The 20,692-nt window shown below is 52.9% G+C and overlaps 1 protein-coding gene across 2 annotated transcripts in view; it reads left to right on the top strand.

The window, feature by feature from the left end:
* SEMA5B (semaphorin 5B) overlaps window positions 1-18,394 on the top strand; it is a 160,822-nt gene extending 142,428 nt beyond the window's left edge. The window contains exons 8-22 of one of the 2 annotated variants that reach the window (XM_049878209.1): window positions 154-439; window positions 3,260-3,395; window positions 4,553-4,760; window positions 4,872-5,079; window positions 11,810-11,927; window positions 12,076-12,257; window positions 13,383-13,526; window positions 13,731-13,878; window positions 14,046-14,271; window positions 14,438-14,656; window positions 15,520-15,690; window positions 15,778-15,924; window positions 16,311-16,355; window positions 16,793-16,998; window positions 17,233-18,394. In XM_049878209.1, the coding sequence (XP_049734166.1) occupies window positions 154-439; window positions 3,260-3,395; window positions 4,553-4,760; window positions 4,872-5,079; window positions 11,810-11,927; window positions 12,076-12,257; window positions 13,383-13,526; window positions 13,731-13,878; window positions 14,046-14,271; window positions 14,438-14,656; window positions 15,520-15,690; window positions 15,778-15,924; window positions 16,311-16,355; window positions 16,793-16,998; window positions 17,233-17,391 (2,603 nt within the window). In that variant the 3' untranslated portion in view covers window positions 17,392-18,394. Of the gene's footprint in view, window positions 1-153; window positions 440-3,259; window positions 3,396-4,552; window positions 4,761-4,871; window positions 5,080-11,809; window positions 11,928-12,075; window positions 12,258-13,382; window positions 13,527-13,730; window positions 13,879-14,045; window positions 14,272-14,437; window positions 14,657-15,519; window positions 15,691-15,774; window positions 15,925-16,310; window positions 16,356-16,792; window positions 16,999-17,232 lie in introns of both variants that reach the window. The other variant, XM_049878198.1, reaches the window with a different exon arrangement.
* Window positions 18,395-20,692: the final 2,298 nt, after the last annotated feature.

The following is a 20,692-nucleotide window of genomic DNA, read 5'->3' as shown; positions in this document are numbered from 1 at the left end:
GTAAGAACAAAGTTAGTTAGAGCCCCCAGATCACCGAGCTGGTGGGGGTGTTGGGATGCCCACATGGGAAAACCGAAGTAGTCGATTATTCCTGACTCTGCTTCCTTCTCCCTGCCAGCCTGACACCCTTCTTGTTCCTCTTCTTTCCCCCAGAGCCAAACTTTGTGGCAGCCTATGACATTGGGCTGTTTGCATACTTCTTCCTGCGGGAGAACGCGGTGGAACATGACTGCGGCCGGACCGTGTATTCAAGAGTGGCCCGCGTGTGCAAAAATGACGTGGGGGGCCGCTTCCTGCTGGAGGACACCTGGACCACGTTCATGAAGGCCCGGCTCAACTGCTCCCGCCCGGGCGAGGTCCCTTTCTACTACAATGAGTTGCAGAGTGCCTTCCACCTGCCGGAGCAAGACCTCATCTACGGGGTCTTCACCACCAATGTGTGAGTCCCTGGCCCTCTGCCACCCCCTGCCCTGTATATCGGAGACTCACACTGACCTGGCCTTGAACCTGGTGGCCTGGGCAAGTGGCTGTCTGAATCTTTGCTTCTTCATCTGTAAAATGGGTCTTGCAGAACCTTCTGCACCGGGGTGTCTGAGGATTTCCTGATTACTGCCTCTGGAGGAGTGAGCATGTGTTCTGGGTTGCTGGGAAGGGCAGGCCTAGGCTAGATGTGACAGAATTAAAAGGAGATGGAATGTGGCTCCATGAAGGAAGAGCTTGCTGAATGGAATAGCCAGCCTTTGGTTGAGGGGACGGCAGCCCTGGGAGGGTTCATCAGGGGTACTTGGAGGGATTGGGCTCCAAGGTCCCTCCCAACCTCAAAATTCCATGATTTGCTCGATCTAACCATAGGAGTCTTTCGGCAATCCTGCTATCACCTAACTTCTTCTGAGACACCTTGACTGCACTGGTAAAGGCAGAGAGTTAGACCCCTTTAGGTTTCCCAAAAGTCCCCGGGTGGCGCAAATAGTTTGCACTCGACCACTAATCTAAAGGTTGGCAGTTCGAATCCCATCCAGTGGCACCACAGAGGAAAGGCCTGGCAATCTGCTTCCATAAAGATTACAGCTAAGAAAACCCTGTGGGGCAGTTCTACTCTGTAACACATGGGGTCACCATGAGTCAAAATCGACTCGACAGCGACAGGTTTGGTTTGGTTTTGGTTTATGTTTACTAGGTGTGAGGAAGGGTAACCTTCACCGAGATCATGAGACCCTCCTCCTACTGCCTCCTTCTGTGTAAAGACTAACCCAATCAGGTAATTTCCATACAGAGAATGGCAGAAGGGCAGCAGAGACCGAGGGAAGCATGTTATGTGCAGGATGCTATACGTGGTTTTTATAAGCACATGAGAAACATGGTGTGGTGTTTGCTTACCTTGGGCCTCATGTAGCAGGCATCGGATGAGGGCCGGGCTAATGCCAGGAAGGACAGTGTGAGGGGATGGACAGGGATGAGAGTAAGGCTGGGAAGCAGGAACAGAGAGACCCTTCAAACCAGGGGAACAGACACGCAGGCCAGCCCCCGCCACCGCTGAGGTGCAGGCTGGGCTCACCAGGATTAAGCCTGCATAGCGGTCAGCACCAGAAGGTGGGCGGCCATAAGCAAAAGGCAGGAGCAGCTGGAGAGGTAGTGATGTTAAGGAAAATCACGATGCTAATGTGACTGAGCCCCGATGGTGTAGTGGCTAAGGGCTACGGCTGCTACCAGAGAATCAGTGGTTTGAATCCACTAGCCGCTCCTTGGAAATTTTATGGGGCAGTTCTACCCTGTCCTTTACAGTCGGTATGAGTCAGAATCAACTCAACAGCAGTGGGTTTGTTTTTTTTTAATGGGATTGTAAATAGTTTGTTAAGCAAGTATTTATTGAGTGCCTTCTCCATGCCAGGTGCTGGGTTGGGGGGATACCAATGAATAATAGCAGACATGGCCCTGCCTTCAAAGAGCTTACATTATAGAGAGGGTAATGAATGTCACACAACCTATTTTAATTGTGATAAATGCTACAAAGGCGAAGGGCAACCTGCATGGAAGCCTATGGCAGTATGGAGGAGTGGTAATCTGAGAAGGCTTCCTGTAGGAAGTGATACCCAGTGCCGTCGAGTCGATTCGGACTCATAGCGACCCTACAGGACAGAGTAGAACTGCCCCATAGAGTTTCCAAGGAGCGCCTGGTGGATTCGAACTGCCGACCCTTTGGTTAGCAGCCGTAGCACTTAACCACTACGCCACCAGGGTTTCCGTAGGAAGTGATAACTACAGAATAAACAGGAATTTACTAGGGGAGAAGAGCATGCTAGCTTGAGGGAACAACATATGCAAAGAAAGCTTTGAGATGGAAGGAAATGCTTGAGTTATTGAGCAGAGACTAGCGTGACAGGGGCCTTGTGATGACGGGAAAGACAGGAGTGGGGGCTGAAGAGCTGGGTCCGAGAGGATTATGTCCTGAAGGGCCTTGTGCACCACGCTGAGGGTTTTGATCTTTATCCTAAGGGGAAGGGGAAGTAATTGAAGGGTTTGAAGCAGGCCTGTGACCGGCTCAGATCAGAAGCGCACTGTGAAATGATGGCTCTGGCTGCTACGTGGAGAATGGGTTAAAGGAGACACGTTACGGTCACCTGGCTCCAGTGCTGGGGCCTCAGAGAAGCTGGTGGTTCGGCAACCAGCTTTAAAGTATAAAAAAATAAAAAGAAGTAGAATGGAATGGAATAAAAATATCAGAGTACAATGTACTTAGTAAGGGTAAGTATTGTTTTATGAAAGTCATTGCAGATACACACACATAAAATGCTGAGCTGTGATATAAAATACATTTTTTACTGTGGCTCCAAAATGTCTGAAAGCCACTGAGTGTAAAACCTCCCACTTGATAAGGGAAGGGGATCAGGAGTTAGCAGCCGAGGACCCACCGGGGTTTCTCATCAGTGAGTCTTTCCCTGGGGCGGGGTTTGGAGCATGAGGACACGTCTCTTCCTCCTGTGACAGCCCCACAGTGCAGAAGGCATGAGGCTCATCAGAGGTGCTTCATAAGCCTTGGAGGTATGCCATGCTGTGGTGGGACAGCTGGCTGTGAGATTTAAGAGAAGGCTGCCAAGGCCTCTGGCGATCTACTACCGAAAAACCAGCCACTGAAAACCCCATGGGGCACAGTTCTACTCCGGCACACATGGGGGTGGCCATGAATCAGCCAACGGCAGCTGGTACCGGTGCTGCGGAAGTCCACGGGGAGGGCAGTTTCCTACCATCTCTTGCCTTTCAGAAACAGCATTGCCGCATCTGCTGTCTGCGCCTTCAACCTCAGTGCCATCTCCCAGGCTTTCAATGGCCCTTTTCGCTACCAGGAGAACCCCAGGGCTGCCTGGCTCCCCATCGCCAACCCCATCCCCAATTTCCAGGTACAGCTCTGCTTTCTGCTTTCCCTCTCTTTTATACCCAAGCCCACCAACACTACCAGCCCCAAGCTCATTCCCAGCTGCTCAGAGCCGTCGCTGCTGGTCTATACCCATCTCTGGGATCTGTGATGGCTCCCTGAAGAGGGTGGTAACCTCGAAGACAATGGGATGAGAAAGGAGAGTGAATAGGAAGCGTGCTGTGGGCTGTCTCTAAATGTGACTCCACACCTCCAGAGAATCAGGGAGGTGAGACCTCAGCGCCACTCAGTGCAGGGGGCTTGGAAAGCGCTCACAAGATCTCTGGCCAGAATTCCAGGATTTGACCTGGAGTTTGCTTACTGTCTACCCAGCATGGATGCCTGGAGGGTCTTTGTGTGCCAGAAAGGTCAGAGCTTAGTCATGGGTAATGTGAGCATCCCGGGTCATGGGATGGGGAAGGAGTAGTAGGCCAAGAGGGCTGAGGATAGGTTGACTTTTCTTGCATCCCACTTCCAGCCCAGGGGGCAGTGTGGGGCAGAGAAGGACCTCAGGATTGCAGGCTGACTGTCCTGATCCAGACCTGGCCCTGTCTCTGTGTGACCTTGAGCAAGTCACCCAACCCCTTTGAGACTCTTTTTCCTTATCTGGAATGTAGGGTTAACACCATCAACCTCACGGGTTTCTGCGGGGTTGGTTGATGTGGTTGATAGTTGCCAACAAATGGAATCGGACTCATGGAGAAGTGTAGTACATGTTCAGTAAATGGGAATTCCCTTCAGCTTTGGGTTGGAAGGCATAAGAACCTCTGAGCTGGTAGGAGCACAGGAGAGGGAAGGTGGTGCTTGGCCCGACATGCCAGGAGGGGCATCTAGGGCAACAGTGTAACTAGGGGGACACTTTTATGCACAGTCAAATGATCTGTTTTTAGATAGTTCAGCCTCCTTTGCCCCTCCTACCCTATCTCCCCAGCCTTACTCTTTCTTAGTGAAGAGACACCCCTCCACGGAAAGGGGTGCAGGGGGACCAGTGGAAACTTCTTTTGGGGGGAGGTGAGGATTGGAGAAGCCAAGTCTGCCGGTGGCCACCTGGGCTCCAAAACCGAAGGGGGGTAAGTTGGGGCCGCGGTAGCCTCCTTCCCTTACCCTCCGCGGCTGAGCGCATGACCCCTCCTTCCCATGCAGTGTGGCACCCTGCCCGAGATGGGCCCCAATGAGAACCTGACCGAGCGCAGCCTGCAGGACGCACAGCGCCTGTTCCTCATGAGCGAGGCCGTGCAGCCGGTGACACCCGAGCCCTGTGTCACCCAGGACAGCGTGCGCTTCTCACACCTCGTGGTGGACCTTGTGCAGGCCAAGGACACGCTCTACCACGTGCTGTACATCGGCACCGGTGAGCCCGCCTGGGCGGCCCTGGGCCCCAGGAGGGGAGGAGGTGGCAGAGCGGGGGGGGCCGGCCTGCGAGGCTCTGGGGTCTTCAGGCCACCGCGTCTGGCCCCTGCAGAGTCGGGCACCATCCTGAAGGCCCTGTCCACGGCCAGCCGCAGCCTCCGCGGCTGCTACCTGGAGGAGCTGCAAGTCCTGCCGCCGGGGCGCCGCGAGCCCCTGCTCAGCCTGCGGATCCTGCACAGCGCCCGCGCGCTCTTCGTGGGGCTCAGCGACGGCGTGCTGCGGGTCCCGCTGGAGAGGTGCACCGCCTACCGCAGCCAAGGGTAAGCCGGGGTGCAGGTGGGCGGGCCTCCCACCCTGTCCCCACCCCCAGGCTCATTCCGGCCGGTCACACCTTGGAGGTGGGAGGTGGCCATTAAGAGAGCTGGCTTTGGAGTCGGGCAGACCTGGGGTCGCATCCTGGCATGGTGTCCAGTTGTGTGGCTTTGGGCAAGCCACTTAACCTGCCTGAACCATGGCTTTCTCTACATCAAATATCTTGCAGGGTTTTTGTGGGGGTTAATTGGGGGTAATCTACATAAAGCAGCTACTGCCTGGGGGAAGTATGCCCTTAGAAAAGGGTGGTTGTTATCCTTGTGGTCAAGGCCACAGTTAGGGTCTGTCGGCCCCCCTTAGCCGGCTAGATTTATCCTCAGCTGGGTCAGTTGAGAAGAGAGGTCTTTATCTTTGAAACCGCAGCACTTGCTACCTTTATGCAGAGGCAGTTAGGGCTGATGCTTTGAGTCCCACCTGAATTTTAGCTCCTCTTCCTCCCTTAGAAGAGGCAGAGAGGGCTTTTCTAGGGTAGGCTGGAGGATGAGGACCCATGTGGAGTTGTATTCGCTTCCCAAGGGCTTGAAATCAGCTCTTGATATTGTAGCTTCACGTGGATTCACACTTTGGCATCCGTGACACTGATACTTCTGGGGGAAAACAAAAACCAATTTCAAAGCCAAATGGAAAAGCGTCACAGACTCCTGTCATGTGAGGCTCCCCCAGGCTGCACCCCCTCTTTTGTGTGATAATCTAAAGCTGGCCTTAGCTGGCATAGCCACAGCCACGTAGGCTCCTGCCGCCTTTGCAATGCAGAGTCCTGGCTGTGCCCATCTGACCTCGAGATCTGGGAGATAAATGGTGTCACTCCTGCCAAGGGTTGTTTTCCAGACCCAGTGAGGTGTGCTGGGAGCTGAGCCCAGGTCTGGATGGTGGGGGAAGAACTGAATGTCATGGTGTGGCAGCCGTGGACGGGGAGGGCTCTGGCAGACACTGGAACTCCCCTCAGCCCCAACACATGGCTCCATCAGCTGATACCAAACAGTTACTAAGCCCGGCAATGTTCAGGACACTTTGCAGGGCTGTTGGTCTAAGAGGAGGGGTAATCTACGTAAAGCACTTACTGCCTGAGGGAAGTATCATTTCCCTCAAAGCTTTCAAAGTCTGACAGGAAGAGAATCCTTGGCTTAGCCCATTTCTGACGTGCGGAAAGAGACCGTGGCGTGTGGTGGGAAGACCATGACTGGTGGGATCAGACACAACTGGGTTTCCATGTCAGTTCCAACATCTACAAGCTGTCAGATCTTGAGCAAATGACTTAACCTATTAAGCTTCAGCTTTCTCATCAGGAAATTGGGGGCAGATTGGGATGGAGCAAATGATATTTCATTTAGGCAGAACCCAAGGATTGAGAATACTATGAAGTACCTAGCCCGGCAGATCATAAGTGGTATCTTATTCAGAATTCCTGGATGGAACAAACAGTTAACACGCTCGGCTGCTAACCAAAAGGTTGGAGGTTTGAGTCCAACCAGATGTATCTCAGAAGAAAGGCCTGGCAACTTACTCCCAAAAAATCAGCCATTGAAAGCTCTGTGGAGCACAGCTCTACTCTAACACACATGGGGTCGCTGTGAGTAGGAATAGACTCGAAGGCAACTGGTTTTAGTATCTTATTCCTTTTTTATCTCCACAAATACTGTTTAGGAGCCTCCCACCCCCAGACTCTCTAATTTCAGAATCTGTGACATTGATTGTAGACACCGCTGCCTGGCAATGAATCACAGGCTACCTGCTGACAGTATATTCCCGTATCTTGTGTTCTTCTTTGACGCTTGTGTTTTTCTTAAACTTGTCACATATGCCTTGTTCTCCAAGAGGTGGTAAATCCTTGAAGGCAAACACAGTACCCCAGGCTTTTCAGGAGGCCACATCCAGTCCAAGGCACAAAGTTGCCTTCCACACATGTTTGATCCTCCAGTTGGTTGATAATTGGTAATTTGGCCCGGGAAGGAGTTGATGCTGGGGAGGAGGGGGGAATGGGAGTGGAAAGTGGATTGAAGCCAGCTGAGAATGCCGAGGGAGCCTTTTGACTTGAATCCCCTGGCTGTGGGACCTGAAGCGGTCTTTGAGCAGAAGAGTGACAGGCAGCATGAAAACAGTGTTCTAGAAAGATCAGACCATGGTGAGCAGGATGGTACCCTCTTCCGCCGGGGTGAGCTGGTGTGGCTCGAGGCCAGATATGAAGTAATGGTCTGCAGTGGGGCAGAGGAGGGAAAGATGCCTGGGACATTTCCCCATGCCCACGGTTTTGCAGGGAGGGGGCAAGGAGGTTGCACGGGGAGCAGCGAGGTAAAAGAGAGACAGTTTGGAGTCCAGTATTTTAGTCTTATTTGGTTTCTCAAATTTGCGATAAGAGTTCTTGACACGTACAGTGAAAACCCTGCCATAAAGCTGTAGGTGGGATCCAAACAATGTAAACTGTAGGGTCACATTATTGCAAGGTTAATACAATGGTGAGAGCAGACCGGTGCAGCCACCAGGCTGTGAGCTCTGGGGGTCTGGGAGCAACTGCCAATCACATTAGATCAGAATTTGTGTTTTCACAGTGCATGTGGGCACAGGGTTTTACTATCCTAGGATAGACATTTCCTGCTTTTTACTCATTCCTTCCAAACTTGGCAAGGATGAGGGTGGGTGCAAAGAGGCTCCCCCTCCAGGTCCCCTCCTCTGCCCAGGACCCAGGAGCATATCTCTCCCCCCTCCTTCCACTCAGACAAACCTCAGCCCCACAAGCATGACCAAGACCGTGGTCTGCCCGGAGAGAGTCAGAGTTCACACTGAGAAGAGCCAAGGGAGAGAATGAGCTGCTGACTGGCTCTACATAGCAGATGTTTTATGTATGAGCCATCTCTTCCTCCTTCTAGGATGCCTTCATGTTGTCCTTGGGGGGACCCCTACCCCAACTCACTCACAGATTCCCCCTGCCTCCCCTGTGAGTGAAAGAATGGCCTGCCCTCCTTCAAAACCTTGGAAAGTAGCTCTGAGGATACCTCCTCCCAACCGCCTTCCCTGGCAGAGCGGCTGGACCCATCTAAGTAATGGCCCCTGAGCCTCCAAGTTCTTGGGCCGCCTCTCCATTCTGGACAGCTCCCCTTGTGAGGCTTTTGCTACGTGGCGCTGGAATCCACCTGCTTACAGCCTCCACCATCCATCTCTGTCCTGCCTCTGAGCCCATGGAATGAACCTGTTCCCTCTTGTAATGGCTTCTTAAGATGCTTCAGTAAAAAAGACGTGGTGATATATCATTGGTCTGAAGGCTCCTTTTGTGAAAAGACCTCCAAAAGGCTGCTCTTCCTACAGTCAGAGATGCTTGGTGACTCTCTTCTGCTTGGGCTTTAATTTTCTCCACAGCATTCCCTGCTCTGGGAGCATGGAAGTGGCCTTTGACTAAAAGTAGCAAATGTGGACCCTCCTGCGCTGGGAGGTACAGGTATCTATCCCCTTCAGTTATCCACAAGAAGAGAATGCAGGCATTGGCCCCGGGGGGGGGTCTCCCCAGGCCCCCTCAGACTGCCAGGGGCAAGGCAGGCATGTCCTCAGAGAATCGGGTCTCCTATTTCTTCTTCGGGTCTTAACTGAGAGCAGGAAAGGCTGAGAAAGCATGGGAGGCTGGAGAGGACGGGCTTGGGCGGCATCTACTCTGTGTTTTTCCTCCCTTCTTTTCTATTCTGTCACAAGTTGGAAAGACAAGGCACTCATTTCTTGGCTTGGGAACCCTGGCAGAAGTGGCTCCCGGAACAATCACCTGGGGAGATTTTAAAAGATTCCAATGCCTGGGCCTACTGCAGTCCAAAAGGCCCAGATTTAGGCAGGTTTTGTTGGTTTGGGCTTTTTTTAAAGATCCCCAGGAGATTCTAAATGCAGTCCAGACTGGGAACTAGCGCTCTAGAATGACCGAAGCACCAGGAGAATGAAATAGCACAAGGCAAAGGGCACTCCGCCAGAATCTTCTGTTTTGCCTTGTGTAAGCTGACTCAAATTTTCTGCTCTTATCCATTCTCTCTGCTGGCAGACATTTGTTGTTGATGGATAGAATCTTATTATTATTCATCACTAACCAAAACAAAAAAACAAACCTGTTGCCATCCAGTTGATTCCGACTCGTAGTGACCCTATAAGACAGAGTAGAACTGCCCTGTAGGGTTTCCAAGGAGTGGCTGGGGGATTCCAATTGCCAGCCTTTGGTTAGCAGTCACAGCTCTTAATCACTGTACCATCAGGGCACCATTCCTCACTACCAACCAACCCCATTGCTGTCAAGTCAATTCCGACTCATAGTGACCCTACAGGACAGAGTAGAACTGCTCTATAGGGTTTCCAAGGAGCTGCTGGTGGATTCGAAGTGCCGACCTTTTGGTTAGCAGCGAAGCTCTTAACCACTGTGCCACATCCCTAGTCACAGCTAATTTTTTTTTCCAGTTGATTTAAGTCATTTATAAAGTGCAGCATCAACTGCCTCTAGATTTTGATGCCCTTTTCTGAATGCTGCGAGAAATAAACTTTCTACTGGGCTCCATTGAATTTGATTGGTCGAAGTTGCTAGCAGTCCACTTGGTCCAAATGTCAGCCAGTGAGTAGAGTCTAAGAATCCCATGTTGCTGGGACTACTTTGCACATGTATTCATTCCCATGATGTCCAGTGTGATAGATTCTGCCAGTGAAACACCCCAAAATCAAACCATTGACCCCAGATGAACATATGAGCACACCTACTTTGTATGATTTACACAAATTATCTTTGAGTGAATAAAATGGAAACAGATTCCTAAGCGACAGATGAATAGTCTGGATTCCTGGGTTGGCCAGAATGTGCTTACCGGGGTCCAGTGAGGCCCTCAGGAGCTGAGGCCTCAGGCATCATCTCCCCTATAAGGGATCATGGGTTGACCTCAACCAGGAGCCAGCACTATCTTCTTTGACCTCCTATGGAGACATGGGGAACCCCACTCTCTTCTCTGTGAGTTCCCTTGCATAACTTTTTTCTCTCTGGGGCTTGACAGGGTGTATTGAACACACTGAAATTAAAGAACTCACCTGACAGGTGCGAGTCTCTCCTTGAAGCTTCAGGAGAGAAAAAAATTCTCTCCAGGGGTCACCGAAAGCCGCAATCCCCTAACTCTCTGGGTCCCTTTAGCCCTTGGCATCCTCCAGTGTGACATAGAGATCCTCTTTGGCCAGTGGAAAGTCCCTTTGCAAACTCACATAATGATGTCAGACTCTCCACCCCACCAGCCGCCCCATCTCCACCAATGTCTCTCATCCTCCTCTCAGTCCAGCGTCTCCCTCATCCAAAGCCTCCATTGTCTGAGCCTCTACACTCGCTGCTCTCTCCACACCCTCTCCAGCAGGCCTGCTGCTTCAGAGAAACAGGGCCTGGTCGGAAGAGGGTGGAAGTAGGGGAGAGGGGACAGAGGAGACTCAGGGTATTCCCTGGACTTGGCAGTGGGCTCTCTGTGTGTTGGGGAACCCTCCTTCATGCTCCAGGATCCATTGCTCTCCTTGCTTAGAAATGGACAGCAAGTCCTGCTTCAAAAATTTCCTGTCGACTCTTTTTCTCCCTCCTTGAAGCATAAGCACTGGAGACTGAAATTGATTTGTTAAAAAACTGTAAAGGATACAGTGAGTAACTCAGAAGGAGAAAGGGAAAAGAGGAGCCGTACAATGTGAGGAGTTGAGGCATTTGGGCGTGTGTTGGTGTGTGAACCCTCACCCTCTCTGGGCCATTGCAGAGAGAGCAGCCCTAAGGGCTGGGGAAGGGGGACCTGGGATATGACCCCCTCTCCTGGCAGCCTGAGCTTATTGTCATAATGTTAATTCACCAGATTTGGGTTCCTGCCACTGAGCAGCACAAACAGTGTGAGTGCCCCAGGTGCCCCCTGACCTGGCACCTGTGTTTTGAGGGATGAACCATCTTCCCTCAGTGTATGAAATCAGACTCAGCCTCCATCTGGGAGGCAGTAGTGTGAGGGGAAGGAAGGGATTTCCCCAAGATCACACAAATCTACTTTCCCTCACACCTGAGCAGCTTTTTGGTGGAGATTGTGCTGTGGATCACAGTGATTGTCAACCTGGCTCCCGTTAGAATCATGTGGGCAGCTTTTAGAACCTACCTGGTCCCCGTAGGTTCTCCTCTGGGGTGGGCCCAGCTCTCAGTCTTTTTAAAAAGCTGCTTGGGTGGTCCTAATGGGCAGTCAGGATTGAGCACTGCAGTGCCCAGTGACCCTGAAGGTCTTTCCCATCTCTAAACATATCGTCTGACAGGAAGTACTACCCCTTTGGCTTTCTGTTGACTGCATTCGATCCTGTGGGCCTGGGTGAGGGGTGTGGTGGGGGCCCCTCAGACCTGGGGAGGGCAGTACCATCTGTTGGCAAAGCGTGTGGGCATGGAGGGTGACGGTTTGAATTCTTGGTCAGCTCTCTGCGTTTGCTCATCCGTAACATGGGGACTATGAAAACACTGCCTTACTGGGTGGTGGTATTAAATTCATTCATGCTTGTAAATGAATGCTGACACACAACAAATACTCAATGAACTTAGTTGTTTTGATTATTATTAATATTATTATTGAGGGCATATGGATAGAAAGGGGTGCCCAGAAAGGAATGTCCCGGTGTGTTCCTGGGATGCAAGAGACCGGGAGACCTGTGGGCTTGTGTCTTAGGCCCTCTGTCTGACAGGGCATGCCTGGGGGCACGGGACCCCTACTGCGGCTGGGATGGGAAGCAGCAGCGTTGCAGCACGCTTGAGGACAGCTCCAACATGAGTCTCTGGACCCAGAACATCACAGCATGCCCTGTGAGCACCCATTTCTGTACTCCACCCCGGACCCCTCCCCCAAATCAGGCTGTGTCTCCCCATCAGCAACCCCACCATCCCCTGGGACCTCATACCTTCCCTGCTCCTTGCGTGACAGGGGTCTCTTGCCTCCCACGTGTGTCTACAGGTGAGGGACCTGACACGGGATGGGGGTTTCGGCCCATGGTCGCCATGGCAACCATGTGAGCATTTAGATGGAGACAATTCAGGCTCTTGCCTGTGTCAAGCCCGAGTCTGCGACTCTCCGCCACCCCGCTGTGGGGGCCGTGACTGCCTGGGGCCAGCCATCCACATCGCCAACTGTTCCAGGTATCTGAGGAGACAGGGCTTGCTCAGTGGCTTCCTGGGACTGGGGTGAAGGAAAGACGGGGGATGGGGCATCCTAAGTGTTTGCATTAAGAGACAGAAACCACTTCAGGGCCACGCAGGGACTGGACAGGTGGCTGATGTCTGAGGCAGGAAACATGAGCCCTGGGGAGTTTCCACTCTAGTGGGAGAGAAAAGTGTCGGCCTAGTGGGAGTTCTTGATGCAAAGAAGAAGCCTGGACAGACATGGAAATCAGCCCCCAGACAGCCTCAGTAACTAGCTGTCTCAAACATGAGGGACAGCATGGCACAGTGGCAAAGCAGACAGACCTGGTGCCAATCCTAGCTTGCCACCAGAGGTGTGACCTTGGCCAAGCCACCTGACCACTCTGAACCTAAGTGAGGGTAATAGTATCTACCCCAGGGTTGTCAGGAGTTAAATGAGACGATGCCAGTAAAATGCTTGCACACTGCCTGCAGCCCAGGGCCTCAATAAACAGCTGATCCTTACGAGGTACTTCATATACTTCAAATAACTGTCTTGTATACATAATTTAATCCTTAAAACAACCTCATACGGTAGGAATATAGTCATTATTCCTATTTTACAGACGAGGGTACTGTGAGGTACAGAAATGTCAGTAACTTGCCCGTGTGGTCAATTGGTAGAGCCAAAATTTGAAAACTAGAGTCAAAGTAGACAAGCGTGAGTGGTGTCTGAGGCTAGAGCAAAGCACATGCAGAACAGGGGGGAGAGGGCAGATCACACTGCAAAGATTGGCCAACCAAGAAGGTGGAAGAGAAGGCTGCAGGTTAGAAAGGCAAGTGGTGGCCTTCTCTAGAGATGTTTCCGGCTCCCTGTGAGCAAAGGCTACATCCTACATCTGTGCCTTAGCACTGAGCACAGTCAGATACATGGAAGAGGTCTCTCAATACCTGTTTGAGGAGTGAATGAGAAAATAAACGAGTGAGTTTGCCTGAGAAGGCCTGGTTGGGGGCTGCTATTTTCTGGGTCACTGTCTGACACTTCCTGGCAATAACACAGAATCCATTTGCCCAGAAGTGGACGAGATCTGAGAAGGTAGGGCTCAATGGGTCATCTGTCCGTCCCCTCTGTGACTCCACCAGGAACGGGGCATGGACGCCGTGGTCGTCGTGGGCCCTGTGCAGCACCTCCTGCGGCATTGGCTTCCAGGTCCGCCAGCGAAGTTGCAGCAACCCTGCTCCCCGCCACGGGGGCCGCATCTGCGTGGGCAAGAGCCGAGAGGAGCGGTGAGCTGGGCTGTGGCCTGGGCGTTCTGAGGACAGGTTCGCCCCAAGCTGGCAGACTTTCCGGGGTCCCTAGACAGTGGCCTGGATTCTCCAGTCCATCCGGTGGACTCTCATCCTTCCGGGTCTCCACATTCCCAGTAACCTCATGTTAGGGAGGGGCACCCACTCCCTGGGGTGACAACTCCTTCCTCCCCACGCCCTCAGGTTCTGCAATGAAAACACGCCTTGCCCGGTGCCCATCTTCTGGGCTTCCTGGGGCTCCTGGAGCAAGTGTACCAGCAACTGTGGGGGTGGCGTGCAGTCGCGGCGCCGGTCCTGTGAGAATGGCAATTCCTGCCCGGGCTGCAACGTGGTGGGTCCGAGCTTGGGGGAGCCATGTGGGGGCCGCGGGCGGAATGCGTGGACGTGAGGACCTTGGGCCAAGGGGAGGGCAGGCATGCCTGGGGTGGGGGAGCAGGAGGCGCAGGACCAACCTGGTGGCTGCGGGACAATAAAATACCACTTGCTCCGGCTGCGAAGGAGTTCAAGACGTGCAACCCGGAGAGTTGCCCCGAAGTGCGGCGCAACACCCCGTGGACACCGTGGCTGCCTGTGAACGTGACGCAGGGCGGGGCGCGGCAGGAGCAACGCTTCCGCTTCACCTGCCGCGCGCCTCTGCCGGACCCCCACGGCCTGCAGTTTGGCAGGAGGAGGACAGAGACGAGGACCTGCCCTGTGGACGGCTCAGGAGCCTGTGACACTGATGGTACACCTCGCCCGTCGTCCTCCCAGGCCACAGAGCAATAGGGTCGGGGTGAGGGGGCCTGGGAAGGGCGCTCAGGGTGGGCGCGAACGCGTGGTTTGAAAGAAGGCAGGAGTCCTGTGGGGCGGAAGGGGCGCGCGGTCATCACTGAGGCCGGTCCCCTCCCCAGCCCTGGTGGATGATCTCCTGCGCACCGGGAGCACCTCCCCGCACACGGTGAGCGGGAGCTGGGCCGCCTGGGGTCCCTGGTCATCCTGCTCCCGGGACTGCGAGCTGGGCTTCCGTGTCCGCAAGAGAACGTGCACGAACCCGGAGCCCCGCAATGGGGGCCTGCCCTGCGTGGGCGATGCAGCGGAGTACCAGGACTGCAACCCCCAGGCTTGTCCAGGTAATCTTTCGCATAAAGAATCCTTGGCTCAGGTCAGCCCTTGCCTGAGGAAACCCCGCCCCATACCCTCATCTAGGAGATCTCCAGGCCCGCTGAGGGCACTTCCAGCCCAAGAAACCCCTGGCCCAGGGGACCTCTTTTCCCTGCCAACTCTGTACAGGGGACCCTGAGCAGTTTTCTACTCTGACCATGGATTTAGCGGCCACTCCTGTAGAAATGGGCCTTTCCTCAGTCTCGCAGTCTGTTTTCCTCTCCCCTAATGGGAGCCCTTGTGGTGCAGTGGTTAAGCGTTTGGCTGATAACCAAAAGGCTGGCAGTTTGAATCCACCAGCTGCTCCGTGGAAACCCTATGGGACAGTTCTACTCTGCCCTGTAGGGTCGCTATGAAGCTGAATCCACTCGATGGCAACATATTAATGGGTTGGCTGGAGTCCTGGTGGCACATTGGCTGAGAGCTAAGGTGAGCTATGGCTGCTAACCAAAAAGGTTGGCAGTTCAAATCCACCAACTGCTTCTTGGAAACCCTGCTGGGCATTTCTACTCTGTCCTGTAGGGTCGCTATGAGTCAGAATCAACTCAATGGCAATGGAAATGTATTGGCCAGATAAGAAACTTGACGTTGACATATAGCACGTTTCCCTCCATCTTCGGTTCTTCGCTGCTACCTGCATTTCTCCTGCCACCTCAGGGGGGGTTGGAAGGCACTTCCTAACAGTGGACTGGGGAGGGGGGCAGTGTAGAGAGTAAAGGATGAGGTGGATTAGAAACCAGAGGTCTGTGTGGCCCAGCCTGGGATGGGATGGAAGGCTGTCTTGGACCCTGCCCCTGTCCTTCCTCACACACCTTCCTCGCTCCCCCTGCAGTGCGGGGAGCCTGGTCCTGCTGGACCTCATGGTCCCCTTGCTCAGCCTCCTGTGGTGGAGGCCACTATCAGCGCACACGCTCCTGCACCAGCCCTGCGCCCTCCCCTGGCGAGGACATCTGTCTCGGGCTGCACACAGAGGAGGCGCTATGTGCCACACAGCCCTGTCCAGGTAATGGACGCATCTGGCTGGGGCTGGGGAGCACCCCCAGAGGGTTCCAGGACGGTTAACTTTGTCCCAACCCACAACCCACAGAAGGCTGGTCGCCATGGTCTGAGTGGAGCACGTGCACTCAGGACGGAGCCCAGAGCCGCAGTAGGCACTGTGAAGAGCTTGTCCCGGGGCCCAGCTCCTGTACCGGAAACAGCAGCCAGAGCCGCCCCTGCCCCTACAGTGAGATTCCTGGTAAGTCCTGGTGTCAGTGCCCTCACACCAACCTTTCTAACCCCGAACCCCCACCTTCTTTCCCATTCTGAGGCATGTCTCCTGAGGGGTGTCAAGATGAAACACCAGGGTGGGAGATGCCAAGAGAGAACTCAGATTTTTGCTTCAGGCCACTCTCACACACGCACTCACTCGCTCACTCACTTTGAGCCTCTGCCACTCCTCAACTAGTGAATGGGCTAAAGCTTTTTAGAGGTGGGATCTGGGTAGAGACAAAGGGGAATGAGGGCCCCCAATCCCACAGCCCCATGCTGACCCAGAGGTGCTCCCAGATCCACACACAGCCCTGGAGGGACCCTTCACCTCTCCTCTCTCCCCTAACCCCTCTCTGGATTGTCTTCCTGCAGTGATCCTGCCTGCTTCCAGTGTGGAGGAGGCCACCAGCTGTGGAGGTAAAAAGAATTGGACCCCCGCCTCATGACACCTTCCTTCTCCTCAAGGAGGAGACCCTCTCTACCCCAAAATCTAGATTCTCCCTACCTCATGCTCCAGACAGCCCAGCCTTGTTGGGGCTCCCCACTGTTTTGACACCATGGGGATGGGGGCTCTGGGCAGTTCCATCCATGACGCCCCGGTAGGAGGAGTCTGTCATCAAGTCCAAACCCAAGGAAGAGTCACCCTCTGGTTGCCACCACTGACTAAAGCCACAGGTTGTCCTGTGACAGAGGTCCCCATGACAAGCTGCCCAGCCTCCCTGATTCCTTTGGCTCTGGCCTCAAAGCCCTTTCCTTTGTGTGCCAGAGCCTCCTACTGCTATTTCTGCTTTTTCTATTCTGAAAGGCCCGGGGAGGCAGCCTAGAGTCTCACTACCTGTCTCTCCCTCTCCCAGGGTTCAGCCTCATCCACCTGGTGGCCACAGGCGTCTCCTGCTTCCTGGGCTCTGGGCTCCTGACTTTAGCGGTATACCTGTCCTGTCAGCACTGCCAGCGCCAGTCCCAGGAGTCCACACTTGTCCACCCTGCCACCCCCAACCACCTGCACTACAAGGGTGGGGGCACCCCCAAGAATGAGAAGTACACACCCATGGAGTTCAAGGTGGGGGCTCAAAAGATCCAAGAAGCAGAGGGCAGGGTAGAAGGCCAGGGTGGAGAGATCAAGGGTTCTGTGGGCTGGACACTCAGGAGGGAGCAGTGGGGGTACAAAGAGACGCTGTATTGGCAGTCGGCATGTCCCGCCACTGACTGGCTCCTGGACTCCTTGCCTCGGCCTTTCCCCGTCCCCCATCCCTCCCTTCACTCCTTCCCCTCTGCTTCCTTCTTTCTCCCACAGACCCTGAACAAGAATAACCTGATCCCCGATGACAGAGCCAACTTCTACCCATTGCAGCAGACGAATGTGTACACAACCACTTACTACCCAAGCCCACTGAACAAACCCAACTTCCGGCCTGAGGCCTCACCTGGACAACGGTGCTTCCCAAACAGCTGATGCCACCATCCTGGGACTTGGGCTTCTTGCCTTCCTAAGACACAGAGCAGGTGGCGATGGGACGGTGGAGCCAGTTTGGTCTTCTCCCCCCACAGTAGGCTGAGAACTTGCTACCTTGCCTTGTGGGGGTCCCATCCGGCTTCAGAGAGGTCTGGCTGGCAGTGACCATGGGGGAGAGGGCTGGCTTGAGGCTGGCACGTGGCCGCAGTTCCAGCTCACCCATGTCTCTCATGGCCTCTTTGTGACCCACCATCATGCTGACCCAATCCCCTGTCATGTCTGGGCTGCGGACCTACTGGGCATGTGACGAATTGGAGAGTGGAGATGGCAGGAGGGCAGGCTCTTTATGTTTGGGTTGGAAATGACTTCCTGTGGCCATCACAAGTCAAGTCTGCCCCTCTGGCTGGCCCCAGGAAGGGCCTGGGCTATACCCTGATGATCTCTGAAAGGAACAAATCAAATGGCCCCAGGAGCTCTGGATTCTCTGCCCAGGGCTGGGCTATTGTGGTGCTGCCCCAGTGTGACACAGGGGACCAAGGCTGACCCAGGCTGTCCACCTCTGCCTAGCAGTCTGCACTTTGCCCAGGAACATCACTCCTGTCAGAGGCAGTGGGGACTGAGACTGGCGGCTGATCTTTGCTGAGAAGCTCTTTAATCTGAGCTGTCACAGGCTCAGCCTTGCCCTCCTCAGAGTGCACAAGAGATCACCCAGGAGAAAGGGAGGCTCAAGACCATCAGAGGCAGGAGTTTGGCCTCCAAGTCTCTCTGGAGACCATCTTCCAGTTGCTGCTCAACAGAGTTGTTAGCTGAGACTTGCTTGGGAGTCTCTGCTGGCCCCTCATTTGTTCAGGAACACACAGATACAAACACACACACACACACACATCACAGTCTGCTACAGCAACAAAAACAAAGTTGAGCTGTGGCGTTATTAATTAAAGATGATACCCTGTCTCCAAATGTAGCATTGTCTTTGTGCATATGAGGGGGGGGCGCTCTTCTTGGCATGGCATAGTCAATCATAGCAATTCACTGGGGTAGCAGATAGCTTTCTCAGGGTGGAGGAAATGATCCAAGGAGAGTTTGACTTTTAATAGAGGATATCTTTCCACCTGTGGGCATATGTACACACACACACACGCATGCACACATTACCCTAATCTCTTTTTGGAAAAGAGGTTGGGGATAAGCATACTCGTAAGTAGAGACACAAGATACACTGCAAATAACAGGAGAGATTTCTGTCCACCCCCTTAGTAGCTCTTCCAGGCAACAGGTCCAACTCCAGAGAAAATTGTTTATGTGTGAGTCCAGCAAAGGAGTATTGATGAGATTTATTTGATGAAGTATTTACAAGGCTGAGTTTTATAAGAATAGAATCGACTGAGAAGTGAGTAAACCTGTGGGAGCGGGGGAGGAGGGTGTAGTTTTTGCTGGATTAAAAACTCCTCAAAACCTCAGCTCACCAAATCAGTGCTACCATTTTGGATGATATTGATGGACATGTTAAACCTTGAGAGCAATGTCCTGATTTAATTGACCGGATCAAGCCTCATGGGATCCCCAGCAAAATCTAATTGTAGGTCAGGCGGTGAAGCCAGTGACCCTAGTGGTAGGAGGATTTTGGGGAGTGGAGTAGTGCTGGAAGGTGCCTGGAAGGGGAAAGGGGAAGAGAGCCTTCCTAGACCCCTGGTCCTAGAATTCTTTGTGATTGCCTGAGACAGCCAAAATGTCTAGTGTCCTCAGGCCGAGGTGGATCCCAATCTGAAAGCACAGACACTCAGGCCCAGGAGGCATGTGGATGGTTCTACAACTTTGGGATTACCGACTGGGTTACTGTTAGCCCCATGAGTCCAGAGCTTCAGGGGGTTTGTAGAGCATGTTATATTCTGGGGTCTCAGATTCTCTTGGACCTGGTAGAACCTGTGACGTTTAAGAATCCCTCAAGGCCCAGGATGCCTGCCTCAGGTGGGTCACTCATGTATGTCCAACTGGAGGGGATTACAGCCTTGAAAACCCTAGGGGCAGTTCTACTCTGTCCTATAGGGTCACTATGAGTCAGAATCGACTTGATGGCAGTGGGTTTTTGAGCCACGTGGATAGCTGCATGTGTCAGGGAGCTGAAATGAGAAAAGCAAAGGGCTTCACAGACATAGCCAGCTCAGCAGGGGAGGGAAGAAAATGCAGAGGTGGGCTGCTCCAAGCCTTTTGGGGCCCTCTTGTCTTTATATGACGTTTATTGTGTGTTTATGGATTTTCTCGTTTAATATATGTTCATTGCAGAAAATTTACAGAATACAGGAAAACAGAAATACAATCCAAGTTACATTAAAGACAAAGGTAGAGACTTCTGGTTTTAAAGTTGTGGCGTGAAGACATTTCTGCCCCTTTCTCTCAAAATTGTCCTAAAAGCAAAATGAATGATACAAAAAAAAAAAAAAGCTCTGTCACTATTTTCAATAAATCTAGTACATATCAGTAATTCCAAACCACAATACACGAAGACAGCAGATGGCCTAGAAGACTGACCTAGCAGGGTGAGTGCACACATAGGGAACAACTACAAAAAGCAATTTCAGGCAGTATTGGAAATTCTAAGAACCAGGTATCAGGGAAGGTAGGGGCCCAAACGAGAGGGGTTGGTTGAAAATCTGTGTGTAAACTTCAGCGAGACCCTCCAGTTCTCTTTACTCTCAACCCTTATGTTTTAGTCATCTAGTGCTGCTGTAACAGAAATACCACAAGTGGATGGCTTTAACAAAGAGAAGTTTATTCTCTTATAGTCTAGTAGGTTACAAGTCCAAATTCAAATTCAGGGTGTCAGCTCCAGGGGAAGGCTTTCTCTCTCTCTGTCAGCTCCAGGGGAAGGCTTTCTCTCTCTCTGTCAGCTCCGGAGGAAGGTTCCTTGTCTTCAATCTTCCCCTGGTCAAGGAGCTCCTCAGGCCCAGGGACCTGAGTGCTGCTTTCTTGGTAGTATGAGGTCCCCAACTCTCTGCTTGCTTCCCTTTCCTTTTATTTCTTGAGAGAGAAAAGGTGGTGCAGGCTACACCCCAGGGAAACTCCCTTTACCTTGCATCAGGGAGGTGACCTGAGTAAAGGTTTTACAGTCCCACCCTAATCCTCTCAACATAAAATCACAATCACAAAATGGAGGACAAACACACAATACTGGGAATCATGGCCTAACCAAGTTGATACACACATTTTTGGGGGGACATGATTCAATCCATGACACCTTACAACTTGTCAGCCACTCCTCCATGCCCACAGGAGACAATAGTATGTTCCCTTGAGACAACAA

Source organism: Elephas maximus, chromosome 1 (genome assembly GCF_024166365.1).
Source record: "Elephas maximus indicus isolate mEleMax1 chromosome 1, mEleMax1 primary haplotype, whole genome shotgun sequence".
NCBI lineage: Eukaryota > Metazoa > Chordata > Mammalia > Proboscidea > Elephantidae > Elephas > Elephas maximus.
The sequence above is the reverse complement of the archived record's forward strand: the minus strand, read 5'-3'. Positions and strand labels throughout refer to the sequence as shown.